General features: G+C 34.4%; 1 protein-coding gene across 3 annotated transcripts in view; it reads right to left on the reverse strand.

Moving 5' to 3' along the window:
• The window catches only part of LOC110286769 (Scm polycomb group protein like 2), a 126,435-nt gene that overhangs the window by 68,367 nt on the left and 33,972 nt on the right, over window positions 1-24,096 (reverse strand). For all 3 annotated transcript variants that reach the window (XM_085837928.1, XM_085837927.1, XM_085837926.1), the window contains exons 4-8: window positions 18,240-18,285; window positions 12,513-12,583; window positions 11,563-11,797; window positions 8,263-8,351; window positions 4,647-4,890 (exon numbers count right to left, since the gene is read on the reverse strand). In XM_085837928.1, coding sequence (XP_085694054.1) covers window positions 4,647-4,890; window positions 8,263-8,351; window positions 11,563-11,797; window positions 12,513-12,583; window positions 18,240-18,285 — 685 coding nt within the window. The remainder of the gene's footprint in view (window positions 1-4,646; window positions 4,891-8,262; window positions 8,352-11,562; window positions 11,798-12,512; window positions 12,584-18,239; window positions 18,286-24,096) is intronic.

The following is a 24,096-nucleotide window of genomic DNA, read 5'->3' on the forward strand; positions in this document are numbered from 1 at the left end:
AAGTTATTAAGGACTGTTAAAGCAAAGTAGAAAGGTTCACAATATAACTATTTCTTAAAATACTCTCATAATCTTAGGAAAAAATAATGAAGCAAAAAAATCCTTTTAATTATTTTGTATTGTATTGTATATTGTCCCTGTATGTATGTCTGTGCATATGTCAGATCCCCTAGGACAGGAGTTTCAGATGGTTGTGAGCTGACATGTAGGTGCTAGGAATAAAACCCAGCTATCTCCGGAAGAGGAGACTGTGCTTTGACCACTGAGCAATTTCTCCAGACCCTTGGCCAAATTTTTAACAGAATCTTCTTTTTCTTTTCTTTTCTTTTTTTAGAATCTTATTTTTCTTAATGTCTCAAATTACAAATGCATGTCCCCATTTGGGAAAAATATGCATCATTTCAGTTTTGATCTTAAATCACTGAATTTTCTGTATTTGTTCCTTCCTATGTTAAATTATAAGGACTGGTAATGAACTCATATAACATTCTTGAAAAATGAGAAGGGTAATATGTGAAAAATAAACAGTAGTTTATAAGGAATTGCTAAAATTCTACCATTACAGAAATAATCTAAAGAATACTGAGATTTATGAAGAAGATATAAAAATGTGAGAAACAAGCTGAAAAAGAAAACCGCAAGATCAAATAAACTGTTAAACTGCAATAAGCCCTGTTTTCACTTAGTTGATTGTCTCCTACAATTTGCTAAGGACACAGAAACATATATGGAACTCTCCTCTTTATTCACAAGATACCCTATATTGGCTGTATTGTAAGGAAATTTGATAATGACATCAACAAAGACTTTGAAAGAACACAGTGTCATATAAAAGACAGGAAATAAGAAATAGGCACAAAACTCTCTATCCTTGCTAAGCCAAATTAAAACTTCATTATTTCTAATCATAGAAGTGTTCAGTTTTACAAACAAAAAGGGAAGAATTATTACTATTCTCCAAATCAAGTAGCATTCATATCTCACTGTACTTCTCTAAAACAACAGCTATATTGTTTTTAATTATCATTTTCCAAAGCTTTAAATGCTATGGAAAAGCAATTGTTGATAAATTGAAAAACATTTTTATTATACTTAAGAAATACAAAAAATATATAAATTTTTAATTAATGAAATATGATTAGCTTACTATCCCTTATGTCTTTTGAAATCAGTTAACAATAAGGTCCTTAAATTATGTAACATTTAAGTCAATAGGACTTCTGTTGAAAAGAAGACTATAATATTGAAAATCAAATGACTAGGGAAAATATTTATATTGGGGGACAAGGGTTTGAACTATCCAATAAATGAAACAAATTAGTAAAAGAGAAGAAATATTAAGGCTCAAAACATGGAAACAAGAGGTTTTTTACTCTTTAGCAAATTATTAATCAAAATGTAATAATAAAGAAATTTCAAAATCTTTTCAAAGATTGAGCAGCAGAGAGAAAACTAATTTGACCTATTTCTAAAGATAGGTAAGTCTGACTTCCTGAAAAGACCATTTGCCAGCTTAAAAGAAACATTCTCTACTTCAGCATAATTACTTTACCAAATGCAGAAGTATGGAAATATGTGTACATATAACGTCCAGTCTCGAAACATGAATGTAAAAATTACTTCAGTATCTAACAAGACAGAAATCCGGTTAAGTAAATTATGTACCTCTATGATTGAATGCATTAAAATTAAATTGCAATCTGTAGGGAAATATTTGAGACATGAATATATTTGTTGTTCAGGTCATGATGGGATTGCACTTTGATAAAATCAAAAATATATTTGATATACTTAATCTACTGAACATCACAACTTAAATTTAAGGCTAGTTTATCTTAAAACATGCTTATATCATTTATATTAGCTTATAGCTACATAAAATCATTTAACTTAAAATCCTAACTTAATTTTTTTAATTCTAATTTTAAAAATCCTTTAATATCTTATTTTTAAATAAAATCTTATGCTAGTTGGTATGCTCCCATTAAGACTCCATATCCTGATCCATCCTAGAGGACCTACCGCACTCAGAGCAGTTGGTAAGAAACCCTACACCATGCACACCCACGTGCACACCCCACCCCTGCCTGAGGTGCTAAGCTGCTCCTGGGAGCCTGGTGTATTCTGGACCCATCACCCATCAAATCCCAGCCCTTCCCCAATACCACTCCCCTTCCTCTCTACCATCCCTTCCACCCCTTCTGCCCAGTCCTTGCTGCTGAGTCAGATCCCTATTTGGTCTGCTCCCTTGAAGACTCCATATCCTGATCCATCTTAGAGGATCCACCGGGTCTGTGTTCATTCAGAGATGATACACCTAACCCTCAAGAGACTGGAGGCCCCAGGGAGTTTAGAGGTCAGGTGAGGTGGGGGTTGGGGCATCCACATGGAGACGGGGTAGATGGGGAGGTGTGGGATGTTGAGCAGTCGAAGGGTGAATGGGGCAACAGGAATGGAATATGAAGTGTAATAAATAAATTAATTTAATAAAAACTAAAATAAAATCTTATTGAAATCTGCATTCAATGTAAAACTCAGAAGGTATTTGGATATAAGAGACAAAGATGGACATTTTGCAAACATGATCCGTTATGAAAACATACAGTATCCAGAAGAAGAAACAATAGTTCCAACTGGAAAAACAGTTGTTTTTCCCCTGTTCTCCATTGTTCATGCCTAAAAATATTTTATCACACATACTAGATTAGGAAGTTATTAAACTTTATAATTCAATGTATGGTTTCTCTTACATGCTTATGCTTTTACTGAATTGTACTGATGAAACTTGTAAATTTAGTTATCCTAAGTTAGGGATCATCTACAGTCATGAGATAGTATGAAAAATATGCAAAATATTAGAATATTCAGGATAACATCTTTCAAACTGAAAGTTACTAACACACAAAGTAAAATACAAGTATATTCTTGTTACATAAAAGAAAAAAAAACCTTAAGGGATTATGAATGAAAGTCATATGAAAGACGCCCTGTGTGAACTATCACCACAAACAAACAAAAAACAATCAAACATCACCACCACCAGAAATAGAATCAGAACCAGAACCAGTATCACAGAGCTGGGGATGTACCTCAATATAGAAGAAAAATGGTACCGAAGGGTACATTCTAAAATCGCACATCTCAATCTTACCATATCTTAAGCAAAAAAAAAAAATCAATTTACAGAGTAAATTCAAAGTTTCTATCTTGTGATATGTCTATTCTACCTATACCCATTATGCACAGAAAATTTCCTTTTCTCTCGGAATAATCATATTATTTTCAATCTCCATTCTCAACAGAATTTAAGTTACTTTTATATTTATCATACATCTCTACTTTTGTTACTTTTTTACAGCACTATTCCCCAGTCTATTTTACCTCACTACAAGATAATCTTCCTGAAGGCAGATATTATGTCTTAGCATCATATACAGATATGAATATCACAGAAACATTTATCAAAATTACCCAATATCTACTTGATAGAAACAGCAGTAAAGAACTGGTATGTATTACTCTACTTTAATGGGATGTGTTAAATCACAGAAGCATTCAATTACAAGAGTAATATACCTAAAAGCCCTTTTCTATTCCCAACTTCCTCTATATACCTTACCTACTCATTTTATTCTTCTGCTTAATGATGCAGGTAACATTTAGTGGGGTAAAAATATTAATTATGTTTACATTTCATTCTACCAATAAGCTTGTATTAAACTCAAGACCAGTTAATCTTAGCAGTGATTACTTGGAGACATTTCTCTGAAAGAACATACATACATAACCATAGTATTAAATTTAGAAACACCATTATAAATGATAAACACTAGAATAACTGAACAGAAATCTATGACAGCTTCCATAGAGTCAAAACTTTGATTCATTTCATAGATTTTACTTGAAAACATCAAAGTATCAGTTTACCTTTAAAATATAAACAGGACCATGTAAAATATATTATAATACTTATTATTTTCAACCTTTAAAATTATGGTAGAAATGTGGCTAATGATATATGCAAATGGTTTTTAAAGGTTTTGGTGTTAAGAATAGAATCCAGAGCCCTACATGCTAAGCACTCACTCTATACTGAGCTATATCCCCAGATTCCTGGTGAATAGGTAGACCAGCAGTCTCAACTAACCCAAACCCCCAAGATCTCGCAGACACTGAGCCACCAACCAGGCAGCATACAGTAGCCGGTATGAGGCCCCCAACACATATACAGCAGAGGACTGCCTGGTCTGGCCTCAGTCAGAGAAGACTTGAGGCCTCAGGGAATGGAGAGGCCTGTGGAAGTAGGGTGGGGTAGGGTGGGAGACATGGGGACATCCCTTTGAACACAGGAGTGGGGAGAAATGGGATGAGGAACTGTTGGAGGGTAGACCAGGAGGAGGATAATGACTGGACTGCGGAAAAAAAAAAGACTAAAGATAACTTTTTTGAAAAAGAAAAAAAAAAAAAAGATTCCCAAGGAGCTCTCAAAAATTTTAATCTAGTTTAAATCTTCCTTTTTCTCTACTACCTAGACTAAAGAATGGTATTACTAGTCTATCTGCCATTCCAATTTGACATCAAATTCTAATACCACCACTATTAAACACAGTATTTTCATAATCATATATAATTGGGTATTAGCTTACCAATTTTTCCTGGTGGCTGTAATACATCTCCTGTGAGGCGACACCATCCAACTGGGAAGATGTCTCGGGAGTCATAATCACACCAATAATCAAATGCTCCACTCCATCCATCAAATGTGATGTGAAGTTGATCTCCACAGACAGCTCCAATTGTGGCAGGACAGATCATAAATGGATTTTTTCTATCGACAGCTTCAATCTTCATCCCAACTATAAAATTATTTTGGGGTGGACGTGGTGGTTCCTAAAAATACAAATAATCAATGAGACAATTTTTTTCAACACAGGACTTCTGTGTCTAGTCCTAGCCATCCTGGAACTCACTCTGGATACCTGGCTGGCCTCAAAATCAGAGATTCACCTGCCACTGCCTCCAAAGTGCTCGGATTAATGGCCTGGCAAAAACTTGTTTATTTATTTATTCAGAATTTTTTAGGCCAGGTGTCATGGCACACACCTTTAATTCAAGTTTAATTCAATGCCTTGAGTTTGAGACTAGCCTTAACAACTGTCAGTCAAGTTAACCAAAAGATGGAAGGTACACAGAGGATTCATTAGAGAATATTTTGAAAACTTCTATCCCAATAAATTTGAAAATATGTATGAAAAGGTAAGTTTCTAGATGTTTATTGTCTACTAAAATTGGACCAAGAAGTTATCTTAAGACAGCAACACACCTAAAATTTGCAATGAGATGAAAGTAGTAATGGCATCCATCACACTTTAAGAAAAGCCAAAGGCTAGAAGGATTGATTCACTGCTGAAATACACAAGTATTTGAGGACCAAATACTAATGCTTCTAATATTTCATAAAATAGAAAGGGATCAAGCATGGCCAAGTTCATTCTACGAAGCCAGTATTATCCTGATATAGAAGTCAAATAAAGGTAAACAAAAATAAATTTCTTCCGTGAACATAGATGCAGAAATTCTCAACAAAATACATCAAAACCAGATTAATAAACACATTAGACATATGATATACCATGATTGAGTTGGTTTTGTATCAGCATTATAAGAATGGTCAACACATACTACTTTCTAAATATAACAGTAGGAAATAAAATCAAGGACAAAATTCACATTATCAACTCAACATGAACAGAAAGGGACTCTAATAATGTTTAACATCCTTTTATAAATAAGGTTTTAAACAAACTACAAATAGAAGAAGCACAAACATAATAACCCATACTCAACATTATAGTTACTAAGGAAAGCAATGAAGGCAGTCCCTCTAAAATCAAGAATGAGAGAAAGAAGTATGCCTCTACTCTCTCTACTCTTACTCAACTGCATTGACTGATGCTTAGCCAGAGCAGCGAGGGAAAAGAGGGATACAATTAGGAAGGGAAACAGTCAAAAAAATCCTTCTTTTCAAATAATCTATCAGTAAAAGACCCTAAGCATTCCTCCATAAAACTCTTAGGTCTGATACACACTACCAAGAAAATAGTGGGATTCACCTATAACATAGAAAAATAAGTACTTTTAAAGTATAATAATAATAAGCCTGCTGAAAAAATCAGAAAAAAATATCCCATAAAGAACACCCTAAAATGTGAGGCATTAAGCTAGCAAAGGAGTTAAAGACTTCTACAAAAACACACAAACCCACACACTAGAGTAACTTGTGCTGGCTAGTTTTATGTCAACTTGACACAAGCTAGAATCCTGAGGAGAAAAGTTCAATTGAGAAAATGACTCTGTAAGATTGTCGAGTGGGTCATTGTCTTAATTAGTGCTTGATATGTGTACTGGCTAGTTTTGTGTCAACTTGACACAGCTGGAGTTATCACAAAGAAAGGAGCTTCAGTTGAGGAAATGCCTACATGAGATACAACTGTAAGGCATTTTCTCAATTAGTGATCAAGGGGAAAGGCCCATTGTAGGTGGGACCATCCCTGGGCTGGTAGTCTTGGTTCTATAAGACAGAAGGCTGAGCAAGCCAGGGGAAGCAAGCCAGTAAAGAATATCCCTCCATGGCCTCTGCATCAGCTCCTGCTTCTTGACCTGCTTGAGTTCCAGTCCTGACTTTTTTGGTGATGAACAGCACTATGGAAGTGTAAGCCAAATAAAACTTTTCCTCCCCAACTTGCTTCTTGGTCATGATGTTTGTGCAGGAATAGAAACCCTGACTAAGAGAGCCATGAGATGGAAGTCCTGGCCACACCTTTATGTCAGACATCTAATTTCCAGAAGTCATGTTCAAATAAACTTAGCCATCAATAGTAAAAATTTTAAAAGACTGGAGAAAAAAAAACCTGAAGATGATAGCAGTATGGGAGACCTCCTATGCATATGGAATGGTAGGGTTGATATTTTAAAAAAAATGATTATCCTGCCAAAAACAATCTATATATTCAATACAATCTCTACCAATATTCTAACATGATTTTTTATAGAAATTGAAAAAAACAATCCTAAAATTGATATGGAAGCCCAAAAAAAACCCTGGAAGCCAAACCAATCCTTAACCATTAAAACAACAACAAAACAAAACAAAACACTGCTGGACCTGTCTCTAGTTCTGATTTCAAGTTATATAATAGAGCCACAGTAGTACACCCAGCATGGTACCAGAACAAAAAACAGGACACAATACTCATTGACAGAGCATTGAAGACCCAGATTATAATTACATGTACTTATAGCTACCTAATTTATTTCTGACAATGATGCCAAAAACATACACTAGCAGAAAACTGGATATCTACATGTAGAAGAATGAGATTTGATCCTTTTCTCTCATTTTGCACACAAATCAATGCCAAATGAATAAAAGAAAATCTCAATGCTAGAGCAGAAACTCTGAAACTTCTAGAAGAGTCGTGATACACTTCAGTATATAGGCTGAGATAAGGACTTTCTGAATAGCACTCAAATTACCCAGGAATAAAGATAACAATAATTTTGACTTCAGGACATTAAAAGGCTTCTGTACTACAAAGGAAACTACTAACCAACTGCTCAATGTGCAGAGAATAAATGTTCTCAGAGATCTCATCCACAAATGGGATAACCGTATCACATACCTCTATTACCAAAAGGCTCAGGAACCATTTTGGAAGAGGGAGGTAGGAAGTTTCTAAGAGTCAAAGGTCAAAGAGAACCAGAACAAAACATTATCTTTCTGGATGTGAAGAGGCTGTAAGACTAATGAACTCAAAGCAACTGTAGTTGTTATTATAAACTCCATGGTGTTTCTTCAACCCCAAATTTCCATTGAAATACTACCAATATGAATGCATTCTAAAACAGAGCCTTAATCCAGCTTGACTGGTATGGTTAACTAAGAGTAAGATACCCATGTGCACGCATATATTGGAAACCATGTAAGAACACAGAGAATTTGTTCAACTATAAACCAAAGTGAGCATCAACAGAGACCAGTATTCCCGTACCCTGATTCTTGTTCTTCCAGTCTCCAAACTGTGGGAATTTTTTTGTTATATAAGCCACTCCTCTTGGTTATAATGACCCTAACAAATATTTGCCTATAATTTTAAAAAAGATTTATTCCTGTGTTGGAAAGACAGAAGTGGTTAAGCATTCGAATTAAAACAATAAAATTATGCTCTAGAGGGCAGAAATGTTTTATAATGCTTTTCTTACCTCCTTAAAGAACACTGCAGGTGCCAGTTCAGATCCAGTTAGTACACGTAGTAAGAACATGGGCCATGATGAAGCATTCATTGTGTACCCTGTTTTATAAATTATATATCATTAAAAACATGTGAAACTATGACAATGGAAACAAATGGGTAACATTTACAGATTCTCTTCAGAGAATGACTTTCTAAGGACTTGAGCAAAAGAGATAAATTGTGTAGCTATACCAACCATTCTAATGTCTGGCACCAATGTCAAAGTGGAACCAGGAACTTTCATTTTAGAGCAGCCATTGGCTAGGATTTGCCAACAAACATGCTTATGTTTGGAACAGACCATAATAATACAGGTAATCCACACCACAGCTAAGGAGAGCTTTCCTTCTATGTCTACCAACCACACAAGCATGGGAAAGGTTCTAAAAGGCTTCTAGTGTAGCCTCCCCTCCACCAGCCTTAATGGTTCCACTGTTTACACCTGGATGGAGCTTCCCACTCAATCGTTCTGCCACGCCCACTACTGGAACCTGTCGCTTTATTGTTTCGAAGCCATCACATGATCACCCTGCTACTGGACCCCAAGATTATTTGGCGGGAATTGGGCCCCTCCCCCTTCCTTTATAACTGAGTGCCAGAATAGTAAAAATTAAACCTTGAGCAGAGACTTTTGTCTTGGTTCCTTCCTTATCTCACACAGCCCAGCCCCTCTTCTCTTCCAGGTTTCCAAAATGCCTTTCCAGGCTAAAACCCAGGTTGTGATCTACTGGCCAGACACAACATTCTAGCCCCTTTTTTCTTGAAGTCTCTTTACTTCTATCCTTTCAGAAAGCCCATGTCTTTTCAACTTTACAAATTTACATATATTAAATACATCTTATGGGACTGAAGAGATTGCTCAGGAGATAAGAGCACTGACTTCCTGAGGTCCTGAGTTCAATTCCCAGCATCCACATGGTGGCTCACAACCATCTGTAATGGGATCTGATGCCCTCTTCTAGTGTGTCTGAAGACAGCTACAGTGTACTCATATACATAAAATAAATTAATATATCTTTAAATTTTTTTTAAAATAAAATAAAATGCATCTTATAAGTTTTAAAAGAGAAAAACTATGAACATATTCTAGTTAACACTATGCGTGCTTAAATATTTAAGGAAAATATATTAATATAAATGACTTCTCTGAGATACATAAGGTAAGTAAAGTAGTGAGTCTATGGGGGATAATCACTATAAAATTCTTTTCATTTGTGTATGTCGGAAACTTTTCATAAAATATTAATAAAATGACTTAGCTTCTTTTAGTAGTTTTATATGTACTAAATATAATCTTGAAATTTATAAGAGAAGTTACCAAAATAGGCTTGTTTAGAAATTTTACCAACTTATATCAGCATGAGGCATACTGTTTTCTGAAGCAATCATTTTAACTCAAAACCTGCCTGTCCCAAAGTTAGAATTGGAAAATGGCTATATGCCCTCTTAATGAATGCATTCACTAAGGTAAGGAAGCTTGTGAATCACTGGCAACAGAGCTATCTACAGGGCAGCATATACAAAATGCTGAGAGAGACAAAGTCATCCTAAAATAATCTTTTACTGAAACTCCCCCAAAATATAACTAGAAAACAAATAGTAGAAATTAATGGCATGGTTTATGACTCAATATTGTCAAACCTAACCATCTGACTTTATAGTTATGTTATCTAGAACCCACATGGTACAAGCAAGATAGCTGATTCCCCCAAGTTGGACTCTGACCGTCTCGTGGCCTATGATATGTGTATGTACATACACACACACACACACACACACACACACACACAAAATCAATCAATCAATCAATCAATACATGTAAAAGAAATAAAAATGCAAACTATAAAACAATTGTGTAGTGGGATGTATCTATAATTTCAAAACTTGGGAAGCTGACACAGGAGGATCAACAATTCAAGCCAACCTCAACTACATTACTGAGATACAGTCAAAAAACAAGAAAAAACAAATATACCACTGACCAATTTAAAACCAAGGATGAAGGCTGCCATTAACCAATGAAGTACCTTGCCACTAAGCTTCTCTGCATCCCCCTTAAAATTACTTTATAGTAATTGTTTTTGGTAGTAACAATTTAATATAGTACTTTGTGAATGCTAAGTATGTGTTCTTATCACGCTGCACCCTAGTATTTAAACTACATCAGTTTTAATTAACAAAATTTGAAAAAATTGTAGTAATTATTCTCAGTATTCTATATTATTGGTTCTTGGGAAATATTTCATTAAAAGGAAAAAACGTTCTGGGTTTTACATCAATTATTATTTTAAGCATTGTAAAGAACATGTAAATCAATATCCAAAATCCACTAAGAGTGTAGATTGACCAAATAAACTAATCACTTTATTTTCTACAGATTATCAGAATATTCTGCAATTCTAAAAAGATTTTTCCCAAAGTATGTCATAACTGTCTTACATTTTAAAAACACAACCCAAACTGAGAACTACATGTACTTAAACTTAAACCCTATGTTAAAAGTTCCATTTTCTCATCCCTTTTGAAGCCTAAGAATAACTGGTATCCAATGGTTAGGACTCGCTCAATGAAAATACTGATTCTTGTACTCCTCTCATAATGTAGACCCTCACATCCTTCCTACTTTCCTCCTCTTCCCAAAAGTGTTGAATAGCTCAATGGACAACATCAAAAGGTGTGTACCTCATAAAAATACAGGCTTCTATGTAGCAGAAGATGGCCTAGTCGGCCATCACTGGAAAGAGAGGCCCCTTGGTATTGCAAACTTTATATGCCCAGTACAGGGGAATGCCAGGGCCAATAAGTGGGAGTGGGTGGGTAGGGGAGCAGGGCAGGGGAAGGGTATAGGGAACTTTCAGGATGGCATTTGAAATGTATATAAAGAAAATATCTAAGGAAAAAAGTCAATTTAGGAGCATACATGAGAAATCTGGCTATGTTTAATAAAGAAATTTAAATGAAAAAAAAAATAAAGGCTCCTTCTCTAGAAGAGTCTCTGGATTTACATGCATGATCTAAGAAAGCTTCTTTGGGTATTTTAAATTTGAAGATTAATATAACATCTGTTCAAAAATGAGACCTTTCAGCACACTTAAGTAGTATATAAAAAAGTGAAATGGTACTGAGTTCCTTTCCAATCATGTATCTTTTACAGGAACTCCCTGACTTACAATAAGGCCTGAGTGATCTTTAAAAGGACAGTTAAAGCCATCTCTAATAAATAGCTTACTAGTAAGACTATGTTATTTTAAGTACTGTTTATCCTTACCCAGTGGAGGCTGAAGTAAATCCCCTCCTTGTTCACAAGTCCCAACAGGTTGTATGTCTGATGAATCCACAAGTCTCCAAAAGTCATTCTTATTGTCACTACCATCCAGTCGTAGACGTAATCTGGCTCCAGTAATTCCAATGACCGAAGCAACACACACAGAATCAATATTGCGAGGGTCACGGGCTTCCAATTTCATACCAATTTGGAATTCATTAGTTGGTGGAGTCTTAGACTATAAATAAATAAAAATGTGTTAAATGCATAAACTATAAGAAAATATATGGCAAATTATGATACCAGAATAGCTAGATGACAAATTAGGTACTTTCACAGCTGAAGTTGAATGAGGTCAGGTTTACAAGGCTCAAGGCAAAAATCTCCCTTTTTGAAATGCAGCATAAAACACTGGTCATCACTAGCCTCACTTATAAGCACATCTAGAAAACCCAGCTATAGCTTATAAGATGCATCTTGAAATATTTTATAAATAAGAATTTTATGAAGGTATTCCTATTGAAACAAGCAAACTAGAAGTCCTATCAAAGCATATGATAAAGTTAAACTCCCCAGCACATTGCAAACATCCCTACATACTTTTGACCATGATCCCATGGGTACCTCTATCTACCTTGCACTCCAGATATTCTGTGCCATCTCTTGATGCTCATCTTATTTTGGCTTTCTTTCTTCTCATTCTAACAATCTTAAATTGCATCTGTTTCATGTGCCTTGTCAAAACAGGGTTCTATTTCTTATAATTACTTGCTATTTCTGTCTTTCCCTCTACATGGGCAATTTAAAAATTACTGCAAATAGATGTGATAATCAGTGCCACAAGCATCATCCCACTTTCTCTTCATACTATCAGAGCCATGGAACCACAGACGCCCTTCTACAAAGTAATGATGTATGTTACTGTATAAAATATCAAGAGAATTTTGGCATACCTGTCTGAAATATTCAGAAGGAGCACTTATCGATCCAGTCTCTTTCAAGTACTTGTCCCAGTCAAAATGATCTGGAAAAATAACATACAAGTAGGGTGAGTTTTGAGTATGTAGTTAACTTTTTATCCTGAATAAAATGTTTTAGTTCATCCCTAGGCAATTATGGGTATGAGAGGCTTTGAAGGGAGTAAAGGGGAGGGAGAAGTGCTGTAATTACATTATAATCTCAAAAATATAAAAGGAAAAAAATATGTCCTACAAACCAGGTTATAACTCCTCAGTTTACATTCAATCATGTACTGAATGAAATTAAAGCAACTTTTTGACAATAACGGTCCTGACAGAAATTATAACTCAGATCCTCGGTGTGACTTGTGGAATAAAGCAGAGTGATTCTGAAGGAAGTTGCTTGGGTGTGCAATAGTAGTAGAGGCCCAGTGTTCAATACTCTACACTGCAAGAAAGAAATATGAACACTAGAAACCTACGACATTTTTATAGACTAGAAAATCTGCACACATGTTAAATATAAATTTGCTTAACAATTTTGTTTACATTGTATAATCCCATAAATGTGAAGGTGTTTTGTTTATTATGGGGATGTAAAGGTGTTTTAAAAAAAATTCTTAGAACCAGAACAGTTCTTAATATACTATTTAAATCTCCATCCACAGTGTCAAGAACATAGTGCTAAGACACAGCAGTAAGCAACTGAACAGTGCAGTCACTGATATAGATTATTGTAGGGCTGTTACATCTTCTATATATTTTACTGTGCTCTTCCATGTAGTCTTCATGGCATACTACAATGCCATCAAAAAGCAGTGCATTCTGTCTGGTTTGAACATATTTGCTCAATTCACTGTCCTAGCTAGACTGTCAATACACTGACAAACTGATTCAAAATATTAAAATATATATATATATATTGATGATTTAATTTTCAGAAAACATGAAGTTTTCTATATTCTTGTTAACTAGTATAAAAAAACTTTTGTACTTCTCTTCCATAGTTTAATCTGTATTACCAGATCTGATATGCAATAGTACTTATTTATCCTTAGGCTCCAATAAGTATGATTTCAATTATTTACATTTAACTGCATTGCAAAAAATTAAAATAAAAACTCCAAGATAATTTCCAAGTTTTAATGTGTACAGTTGTTCTAAGTAGTGAGATGAAATCTCACACTCACATTATATCCCACTCAAGAGACATATACCATGAATGCAACCAGACTGTTAATCACTTAGTCACAACTTGGTAATTAAGTCATCAACCAGCCAGTATTCAGATAGTTTATCTTACTTTCAACTGAACAATAGCCACAAAGTATAAGTATAGTGATGCTGGTAATTCAGATACATGAAAAAGAAGCCATAACATGTTCCTCTTTCTTTACATGGAAAGGTGAAAACTCTCAACAATGAATGAAACATGATATGTTGAAGTTCCTGATATGTATTCTAACAACTGCCAATCTTGTATTGTGCCTTATTTACAAATCAAAGATTACCACACATGTATATGTAAAACATACATTAATATCTAGTTTCAAGCATCTACTGGGGTAGAATCATAGAATATAGCAAATATACCTCCATCAAAGGAAGGATTACCATATCCTTCAAAGGATAACACACAGATCTACAAAGATATTGTTTACCAATCAATTTTCTAGAAAATACACATAAAAAAAACTTGACAGTAATTGTGAATTTCTGCAATATAAATAATGACACCATGGCTGATTATAGAATACCAAACCAAAGCCTGGATATGCACAACTACCATCTCAAAGTCACTATTAGACACACCTTTATACCATAAAATAATATATTTTTCTATGTATAACTATATATGTGAACTATACATGCATACATAAGATAATAGAAGTTTTTAAATAAAAAGCTTAGCCAATGATCTAAAATTCCAGTTTGCTTCTGTTTCCACATGATGTGTAGTACTACCACAGTGTTGAAAACATGTGCTTCAGAATCTGATATGCCTTTTTTCAGTACAGCTCTACCTCTTATTATAAAATGCTGAGCCTCTCATTTTCTTAGCCTCAGTTCTCTCATTTACAAAATGTGAAAATTAATATATATGGTACCAGGCAAGATTAATGTTACAACTGTCACTAAAATTGGAAATATTTAGCTTTGTCTGTGAGATACACAGGTACACAAATTATTGTCAAAATATTTTCTTGATCTCCTAACCTTACAAACTATTAACAGGATTATTTTCTATCATATTGTTAGCCAATGACAGTCTATAGTATAGATCATATAGAGACTTAATTTGCCTTTAGAAAACCTATTCACAACTGCTCATGTGATACTTCCACTAACAAAATAGAACCACACATGGATCCAAGCGTTACTAGATTACATTTAATACACCTAACACAAGACCACAGTTGGAATTCCTAACCAGCAACCAAAAGTCAGTCTGAAATTTTTGTTCTGACTTTGCATCATGTTCTCAGTAGAATAGGAGAATATTGAGGTGATTCTCTCTTGGAACTGATGTCTGGAAACTGATATATCTCTTCAAAACCTAGGTGCACATACATAACTGTGTAATCTGATTGCTCTATTCATACATTTTTGGTGTCCTCCTTCATATTAGCCTGGACTCCATTCTAATTTATACATTACGTTTAATAAATTGCTGCACATGGAACAGAACCTATATCAACCTTCTTGATTTTTTCTGGAGTAAATTAGAATTATGTCTTTACAAGTGCCAGGTTTGGGTTCATATGCCATGTAAAGACAATGAGCAGGAAATATCTTAGATGAAGTTTCTCAGTTTAATGATCAGCATACACTACTTCACAGCATTTATCACAGCTATAATTATTTATTATCTATTAGCCCACTTAAGCTTAGAGAAAGCAGAAATCATATTTATTGTTTGGTACTAGATTCCTACATGGGCCATTAATATGTATCAAGAATTATCCTAATTACTACAGATGCTTGAGTTTTAAAAGAGATAAAAAGGTGAAAACCCTGTCTAAAAGTCACTCACTGATTACTAAAAGAAAATGCTAGGGTCTAAGTCCTGAAATATATCTTCATATAATTATCTAGTTTGTTAAAGTTATCTCATTTTTAAATCAAAAGGCTGATAATTTTAAATAATGGCAAATTTCTAACATTAAATATAGGACAAATTTGTACTTAAATATAATTGTAATTTCATGCAATAACTATCAATTCATCTTTAAATAAAATTAAAGTATTAACAATATTTTTTTACCTTTCTACAACTAAGGTTTATGGTATTAGGAGTTAGTACATACATACTATATCAAAAGCAACGTGAGTTCATTATAACCCTGAGGAACAAAAAAGATGTATTAAATTTCTTAAAAACCTACTGCTTTGTACAGATGTACTTGACTGAGTAGTTCCCTCTTGAGCATCATTTTTGACATCCATTGATTCTAACCACAAGGAAAAAATAACACTACAATAATCTGAAAGCACTTCAAATATTATCTAATTAATTTAATTTTGAGAACCTGTTTAGTTTTATGTTTATCTTCATTTTATATGTCCTACAATTTTGAGTGTCGTATACACTTTACTTGTTCATTTTATTTTTTCACTATTAAAGTGAAAGCTTCATAAAAAGCGGATATTTAATTCTGTCTTGCTCGGTGCTATAACCTTCTAACACTTATAACATATCCCAGGGCCTAAGATATGGAATGCTCTTAAGAATCTGTTAAATAAATGTGCCAATATATCTAAATAAACTACTGGCAGATCTTTAAACTACTTAAAATAATTTCCTAGAAATAAAATGTTTTCAAGTGTTCAAAACATTTCATGCAATCTAGAATACAACATACTTCAACAAACTACTCAGGTTTTCCTCTATGCTAAACTAAATTCAAGTTCTCAAAATCCTTGAGTTGTCACAAATCTAAATATATCATGTCACTCAAATTATCATATATATATATAAGAAAATTATATATAAAACTTATGCATAATGCTAAAAATTAACCTAAATCCTTAATATCATCAAATAATCAACAGTTATCACTGTTTCTCAAACTGCTTTCATTATTTTAAGTGTGAATACTTAATTCTCAGGACTCAAAGTTCTCATACAGTAATGACTGGTATGTCTTTCAGGTTTTCAGTTAGAAATTATTCATAGAATATAGAAATTTTAGAGGAATATATAGCCTTATTTCTATTTAAATTTTCTACAGAAATCACCCACACTTACTTTAACAAAATAGTTCTATATTAAGAATTTCTAAGCCAGCTGGGCGGTGTTGGCACACGCCTTTAATCCTAGCACTCGGGAGGCAGAGACAGGTGCATTTTCTGAGTTCGAGGCCAGCCTGGTCTATAAAGTGAGTTCCAGGACAGCCAGGGCTATCCAGAGAAACCCTGTCTCGAAAAAATGTCAAAAAAAAAAAATGGAAGGAAACCAAGAATCTATTTATAAATCCTACACCAAGGTAATACAGTCAATATACAAATTAAACAAAATTAAAGGGTAACATGCATATTCGAACATGTAATCAGAAGAAAAGTTGTAAGATATTTAAGACTTGAACAAAAAACAATGAAGCAAATGTGTGAAGAATGAATTATGGGAAATAAAGCATAACAAAGTATAAACCAGTATGACCTATTAATGAGTCAAAAAGTACACTTCTACCTACACAAAGACAGGATGAAAATTATTCATATTATAGTTCAGAAAGGGAATCAGGACAGGGCAGATATGGGATTTGGTGGGAGGAGAGTTATGGAGGGTAACCAGGAAGGGGGATATAATTTGAGATGTAAATGAATGGAATGATTATTAAAAAAAAAAAAGGAAAAGAAAAGGGATTGCATTTATTCCATTTGTATTTTCTATTTTTCACTATTTTTAATTTTATTTTTTGTTGAGGTGACCTGAAAAAAACTGCTTTTCACATGCTAGTAAAGTTACTCTTCATGCTGAACTTACATCGCTGCTGTAGGAGAGTTTCATTCTTACCTTGGCTTTTTCAAAGATTACTGTATGACCTGTTCAGTTACCTCTATGACTTATACTCTTCTTACATATAAAATTAAGGCTGAAAATTCTAAGCATACATCTCTAGTATAACTAAAAAAACAAACAGTGTATTTAGAGGTGAGAGAGAAGGCTCAGCTGGTAAAAGCACTTACTGCTCCTGTAGATAACCTAAGTTTATTTCCTAGTATCTATAGTAGGTGGCTCACAACTGCCTGAAACAACAACTCTGGGAGATTCAATACCTTGAGTTGCTGATAAAATATGTCTAAAGAGAAATCTAATAAAGAATTTCTTCTTTCCAATATTTAATAAGAAATCATTCTAGGAGGAAAACACTAGAAACAAAGCAGAATGACACTATTCAATAGGGAAAGGGGGATATAATTGAGTGAGCAGGTAGTTGCTTAATATTGTTTTCTTTAAACTTTTTTTTTTGGGGGGGGGACAGGGTTTCTCTGTGTAGCCCTGGTTGTCCTGAAACTCACTCTGTAGACCAGAATGTCCTGGAACTCAGAAATTTACCTGCCTCTGCCTACCAAGTGCTGGGATTAAAAAGGTGTGCCCCGCCACTGCCCTGGCTTCTTTAAACATGTTAAAGGCTTTATTTCAAAAGTTCAATATAAGATAACATACCTGTTACAAACAAATAGCTAAAAGACAACATTTAGATAAGCAAACCTTACCTTCATTCGCTGTTTGCCCCATGGTATTCGCCTCTTCTGTATTTTCCTACAAAGAAAAACACATAATACCTTAGTTTAAGCACTATACATTTCTAAGAGGTAATAGTAATAAAAATGAGAGTCAGATCACTTTAATAGCTTCCCCCTGAATAAAAATAAGGTAGCTGTGAACTAGAAAAATAGTTAACTAATGGAACTTGGTTAATATAGGTCTTCCCTTTAGGAGGAAATCAAAAGTGAAAAAAATCAGAGTAATCGTAAGTAGGCAGCCACTAGTCTTCAAATTGAGGCCTATGCTAGAGCCCTCATAATAGGACTGAGAAGTACAAAAACCATGAACACAATGAAAAATTCCATGAATCAGGTCTTCTAAGATACATTACTTGTTAGGAGCCAAGTAAGTACTGTAAAATAGAACTATCATCCCAATAGTCAGGAAGCAGTAGCAGGGGGTCTTGAATTTTAAGTGATCCTGGATTACATAGTGAGATTCTGTCTCAAAAATTCAAGGAAATTAGTTTTAGGGGGAAATTGTTCATTAGGAAGCTGGCATTATTGTTCATTAGATTTTTTTTTTTCATGTCCTTAACATGTTCCATACTCTAAAACAAAGATATTGGACTGTCCTAAAAAGTTATCAATCCAGGCCAACATTTACATATGAATACACATAAAAAAGTCAGGTGTATAGAAAAAAGTAACAGAACATATCCTCTATATTCCTGTAGTTAAAATATAATGATGTGTAAACTAAATGTAGTTTGGTAAGTAAAGGAATATACTCATGAACTCACCCAGAAAGAATTCTATTATCTCTAACCCAAGACTTAATTGTACTGAAATCCTTACCTCCTCTAACTTTGCTTCTTCTGACAGTTTTTCCTCATCAATACCAATACTTCTTTCAATACTTAGCTTTACATTTGGTGTCTTTTTACTCATGTATTCAATCAGTGGCTAAAACTTACTTAGGTGACTACACAGATAATTTTCCTTCCCTTTGATACTTACTGGTTACCACTTTCATTCATTTCTATTCAGTGTACCAAAACAGCTGCCTAATTTGTTTTGCCATTGGTATATTTTTCTACCTTAATAATACATTATATGTCAGATACAGTCTGGGCTGTTTTTGTGCTACATAACCCTCTTGTTACAACTGGCTATGCAATTAAGAAAAAAGCCAGGACTTTCTGTAGGGTAACACTAAGATCCTCCATTAATTCAAAATTACCAGATATATATTTACTCACACAGACCCTATACCCTAACCCCAAAAGACTCTTGTTTCAAGGACTCCTCATATTATTTTGACTACATGAAATATAATTTCCTCTTCTTTTGCTTCTTGAAATATTAGCAGTGCTTTGATAGCATCAATAAATGAAACCTATTTTCTGAAAGCTTTACTTTATTCAATACAAGTATCTGATTCCAGTTTGGTTGCTGGTTTGCTTAACAAATGTTGGTATAATTCTTAGGATGTGCTTGGTACTATGTTAATGGAAGGAAGATATATACTCTAGAGTCAGCAGGGGAGAACATGCCTATAATCTCAGCACTTAGGAGGCTCAAACAAGGAATTTGATACCAGATTTGCTGCCTAGCAAGCAAGACGCTGTGACTAAAGAAGAAAAGGATGGAGAAGTTACGGGAGATGAACAATCTACTATATCAAGTCTGGAAATCTGGGTCAGAGAGATAGCTCAGTGGTTAATAGCTCTTACAGTGGACCGCTGTACAGCTCCCAGCAAACATTTTAGGGAACTCATACTGCCTGTAACTAGAGCTCCAAGGGGCTTGATGACACCTTTTGAAATCCAAGAGCATAAGCACATAACATCATAATGGTAATCAGCAGACAAACACACACACAAAAAAAAAACCCCACAAATTATGTTTTTAAAAGTGGCACAATGGAGTACTACTCAGCTATTAAAAAGAATGAATTTATGAAATTCCTAGGCAAATGGATGGACCTGGAGGGCATCATCCTGAGTGAGGTAACCCAATCACAAAGGAACTCACACAATATGTACTCATTGATAAGTGGATATTAGCCCAGAAACTTAGGATACTCAAGATATAAGATACAATTTGCTAAACACATGAAACTCAAGAAGAAGGAAGACCAAAGTGTGGACACTGTGCCCCTTCTTAGAATTGGGTACAAAACACCCATGGAAGGAGTTACAGAGACAAAGTTTGGAGCTCAGACAAAGGGATGGACCATCTAGAGACTGCCATATCCAGGGATCCATCCCATAATCAGCTTCCAAACGCTGATACCATTGCATACACTAGCAAGATTTTGCTGAAAGGACCCAGATATAGCTGTCTCTTGTGAGACAATGCCGGGGCCTAGCAAACACAGAAGTGGATGCTCACAGTCATCTATTGGATGGATCACAGGGCCCCCAATGGAGGAGCTAGAGGTACTTCTTTCCCAAGGAGCTAAAGGGATCTGCAACCCTATAGGTGGAACAAAATTATGAACTAACCAGTACCCCGGAGCTCTTGTCTCTAGCTGCATATGTATCAAAAGATGGCCTAGTTGGCCATCACTGGAAATAGAGGCCCATTGGACTTGCAAACTTTATATGCCCCAGTACAGGGGAACGCCAGGGCCAAAAAGTGGGAGTGGGTGGGTAGGGGAGTGGGGGGGGTAGGGTATGGGGGACTTTTGGGATAGCATTGGAAATGTAAATGAGGAAAATACCTAATAAAAAATTTTAAAAATGCCACTGAAATAGAGCCACAGAAATGTTACCCATATTTGAAAAAAAAAAAAAAAGCAGAAAATCCTCAGGTGAAAGGAGATGCTGGCAAGGATGTGTAGAAAAAAGATCACTTCACTGTTGGTGGGATTGCCAGCTGGTACAAACAGTCTGGCGGTTCCTGAGATAATCGGGCATAGTATTACCTGAGGACCCAGCTATACCACTCCTGGGCATACCCAAAAGATGCTCCAACATGTAATAAGGACACATGCTCCACTATGTTCATAGCAGCCATATTTGTAATTGCTAGAAGCTGGAAAGAACCCAGATGTCCTTCAAGAGAGGAATGGATACAGAGAATGTGGTTCATTTACACAATGGAATACTACTCAGCTATTAAGAACAAGGGTATCTTGAGTTTTGCAGGCAAGTGAATGGAACTAGAAAATATTATCCTGAGTGACGTAACTCAAACCCAAAAGGACATGCACGGTATGTACTCATTGATAACTGGATATTAGCCAAAAGTTAAAAAAAAAATTTAAAGTACAGAATACCCAAGATACAGTCCCCAGAACTCAAAAATTTCAACAAGCTGAAGTGCCCAAGTGAGGACACCTCAGTCCTGCTTGGGAGAGAGAAGAAAGTGATCACAAGTGGGGAGGGAAAGTGAGGACTTCCAGGTCTGTGTTCATTCAGAGATGATGCACCTAACCCTCAAGAGACTGGAGGCTCCAGGGAGTTTAGAGGTCAGGTGGGGTTGGGGGTGGGAGCATCCACGTAGAGATGGGTGGGATGGGGAGGAGGTGTGGGATGTGGAGCAGTCAGATGGTGGATAGGGAATGGAATATGAAATGTAAATAAATAAGTAAATAAATACATTTAAAAAGCACTAATTTTTTTCATTTGACTTGAAATTAAATTTTCATTTAATTTAAATATATTGTAGCAATGTGCTTCTAACAAGTTATAAGAAAAACCCTCACATAACTAAGTTTTTACATTGTTGATAGCTATCCTTATAAGAAAGCAAGCAAATGAATGTTACTTGTTGAATTGGGTATGATTCATCATGTTATGAATTTACAGCTATTGATTTTATTCACCTAGGTTATTAAAATAATAAAAGTCTCATTTTGAAACAAATGAAAGTAAACAGAAAAAAAACCTAAGGCATAATTGTCACAACTATATTTACAAGTAGACAAACATGGTAACACACTCCTGTAATCCCAACACATGAGAAGCTAAATGAAGCCAATGGCAAACAGGGAAACTGTGTCTCAAAAGAAAAATATTATGAATAAAATGATATAAAAATTCTATTGTTGACTCAGAAATACTTAGAATATGATGGTATTAAGGATTTGTGTCAAATTGTATCCTCCCAAAAATAAAAGAATAAAATAAAAATTTCTAGAGAGATTCCTAATAATGTTTTAGTAAGATCTACCACAACAAATTAGAAGTTACTCTTTTTCTACATCAATACAAATCCAACAGCACTTAAAAGTGGAGACAGGAGGCCCCTGAATTTCTGCCCAATGCCATCCTGAGCTACATGAGACCCTGGATCAAAAAATGAAATATATAAAAGAAAAAAAAAAAACAAGAAAAAAGAAAACAAAGACTCATAAGTTATATATAAGTTACCATTTTAAAATTATTTATGGGGAAGTTCTAAACATATATGGTGGAATTTCATCTCAGAAAATATATAAAAGACAAGTAAAAGGTTGACAAAATATTAATTTATGATTGTAAATTCCTAAGGTTTTAAAACACATCCATAAGCTAATTGCTCAAAGACCTGCTGTCAAATGACATTTGTGAAGGGCTAGAGTTAATGGCAGGGCATGTCAATTTACTATAGGCAGCTCATGGTGCTATATTTTGACAAAAGAAGTAGATCAAGTTACAGCCTACGTCTATTTTCAGTGAGCCTAGATTTATAGTTTCTAACACCAGTCCTACAAAAAATAATGGAATGATAACAGTGCCTACTAAACAACAGACTGTAAAAAAATATGTAATAAACTACCATCTAAAGTGTCTAGGAAACTAACCATCCCTGATAATAATTCAAACATGTAGCAGGTATCTATAAATTACACATTTAAATATCTAAAACTTTTGAAAAACGTTGATTATAAAATCTGAATTTTTTAATGAAAAAGTCTGATTATAAAGTGATTTAAAACGAAGTAATACACAAATGCACTTATCACCATCAGGTATTTTTATCTCAATAGTGACCACAAAGACTGTTTTATCTGGGCCAATTTATGAAACTCTAACAAGTTAGTTAAAATTTGAACATTACTTCTAAGTAATTTTAAAGTTTAATGTAAAAGATTTCAAATAATATACTTTAATTTTTTCAAAGAAAAAAAAACACAAGAGCTTCACAGCAAGAAGTATATTTCTATGCTCAAACATAAGAGAACTTAAATACATTTGTATTGGTATTTGAATTTAAATATACATAAGTCAAAATAAAAGCTAGCCAAAATTGATTTAAGGTGGTAAAAGTGAACAAATATTAAAATCAGGGAATTTGACAATATTCATACTTAAATAGTTTCTCAAGACTACAAGGTACATATCAAAAAGTTGTTTATATCTGGATTTCTGTACTAGGTAATCCTTTTGAGAAACAAAATTTGAGGAAACTAGTATGTATTCTGAAGGCAAGACCCAATCAATTCACAGAAGTCTTTTCCTAAGAAAAGAACATATTCTCAAGTATATCATAGAATCGCAGAGTAGCTGTCTCTTTGTAAGTTTACAATGGCACATTGCTACAAAAGGTGAGCACTGTCTTTCCAGTCTTAGAACAATTTGGTCCTATAAACAGAAAGGGGCAGAACCACAGTCATAAACACAAGTCACAAGTAGGGGAGCTGAGGGGTCTTTATCTTCAAATTTGTCCCAACTCCTTACTTACACAAAAATCAAACAAGTTGACTCTATCATTTAACTCTTTAAAATAAAGAATTCTAGTCTAGAAAGGCTCATCATAGTCAGCGGCCATATGTCCTGAAAACTCTTCAATTTCTCACCTAAGTGCAAAGTTATGCTCATTTCTTGTTAAAAAACTTCCTAACACATGCCTCAAAACAAAAATAGGATAAAGC

Source organism: Mus caroli, unplaced genomic scaffold (assembly GCF_978045245.1).
Source record: "Mus caroli unplaced genomic scaffold, Mus_caroli_1 scaffold_5, whole genome shotgun sequence".
NCBI classification, from domain to species: Eukaryota; Metazoa; Chordata; class Mammalia; order Rodentia; family Muridae; genus Mus; species Mus caroli.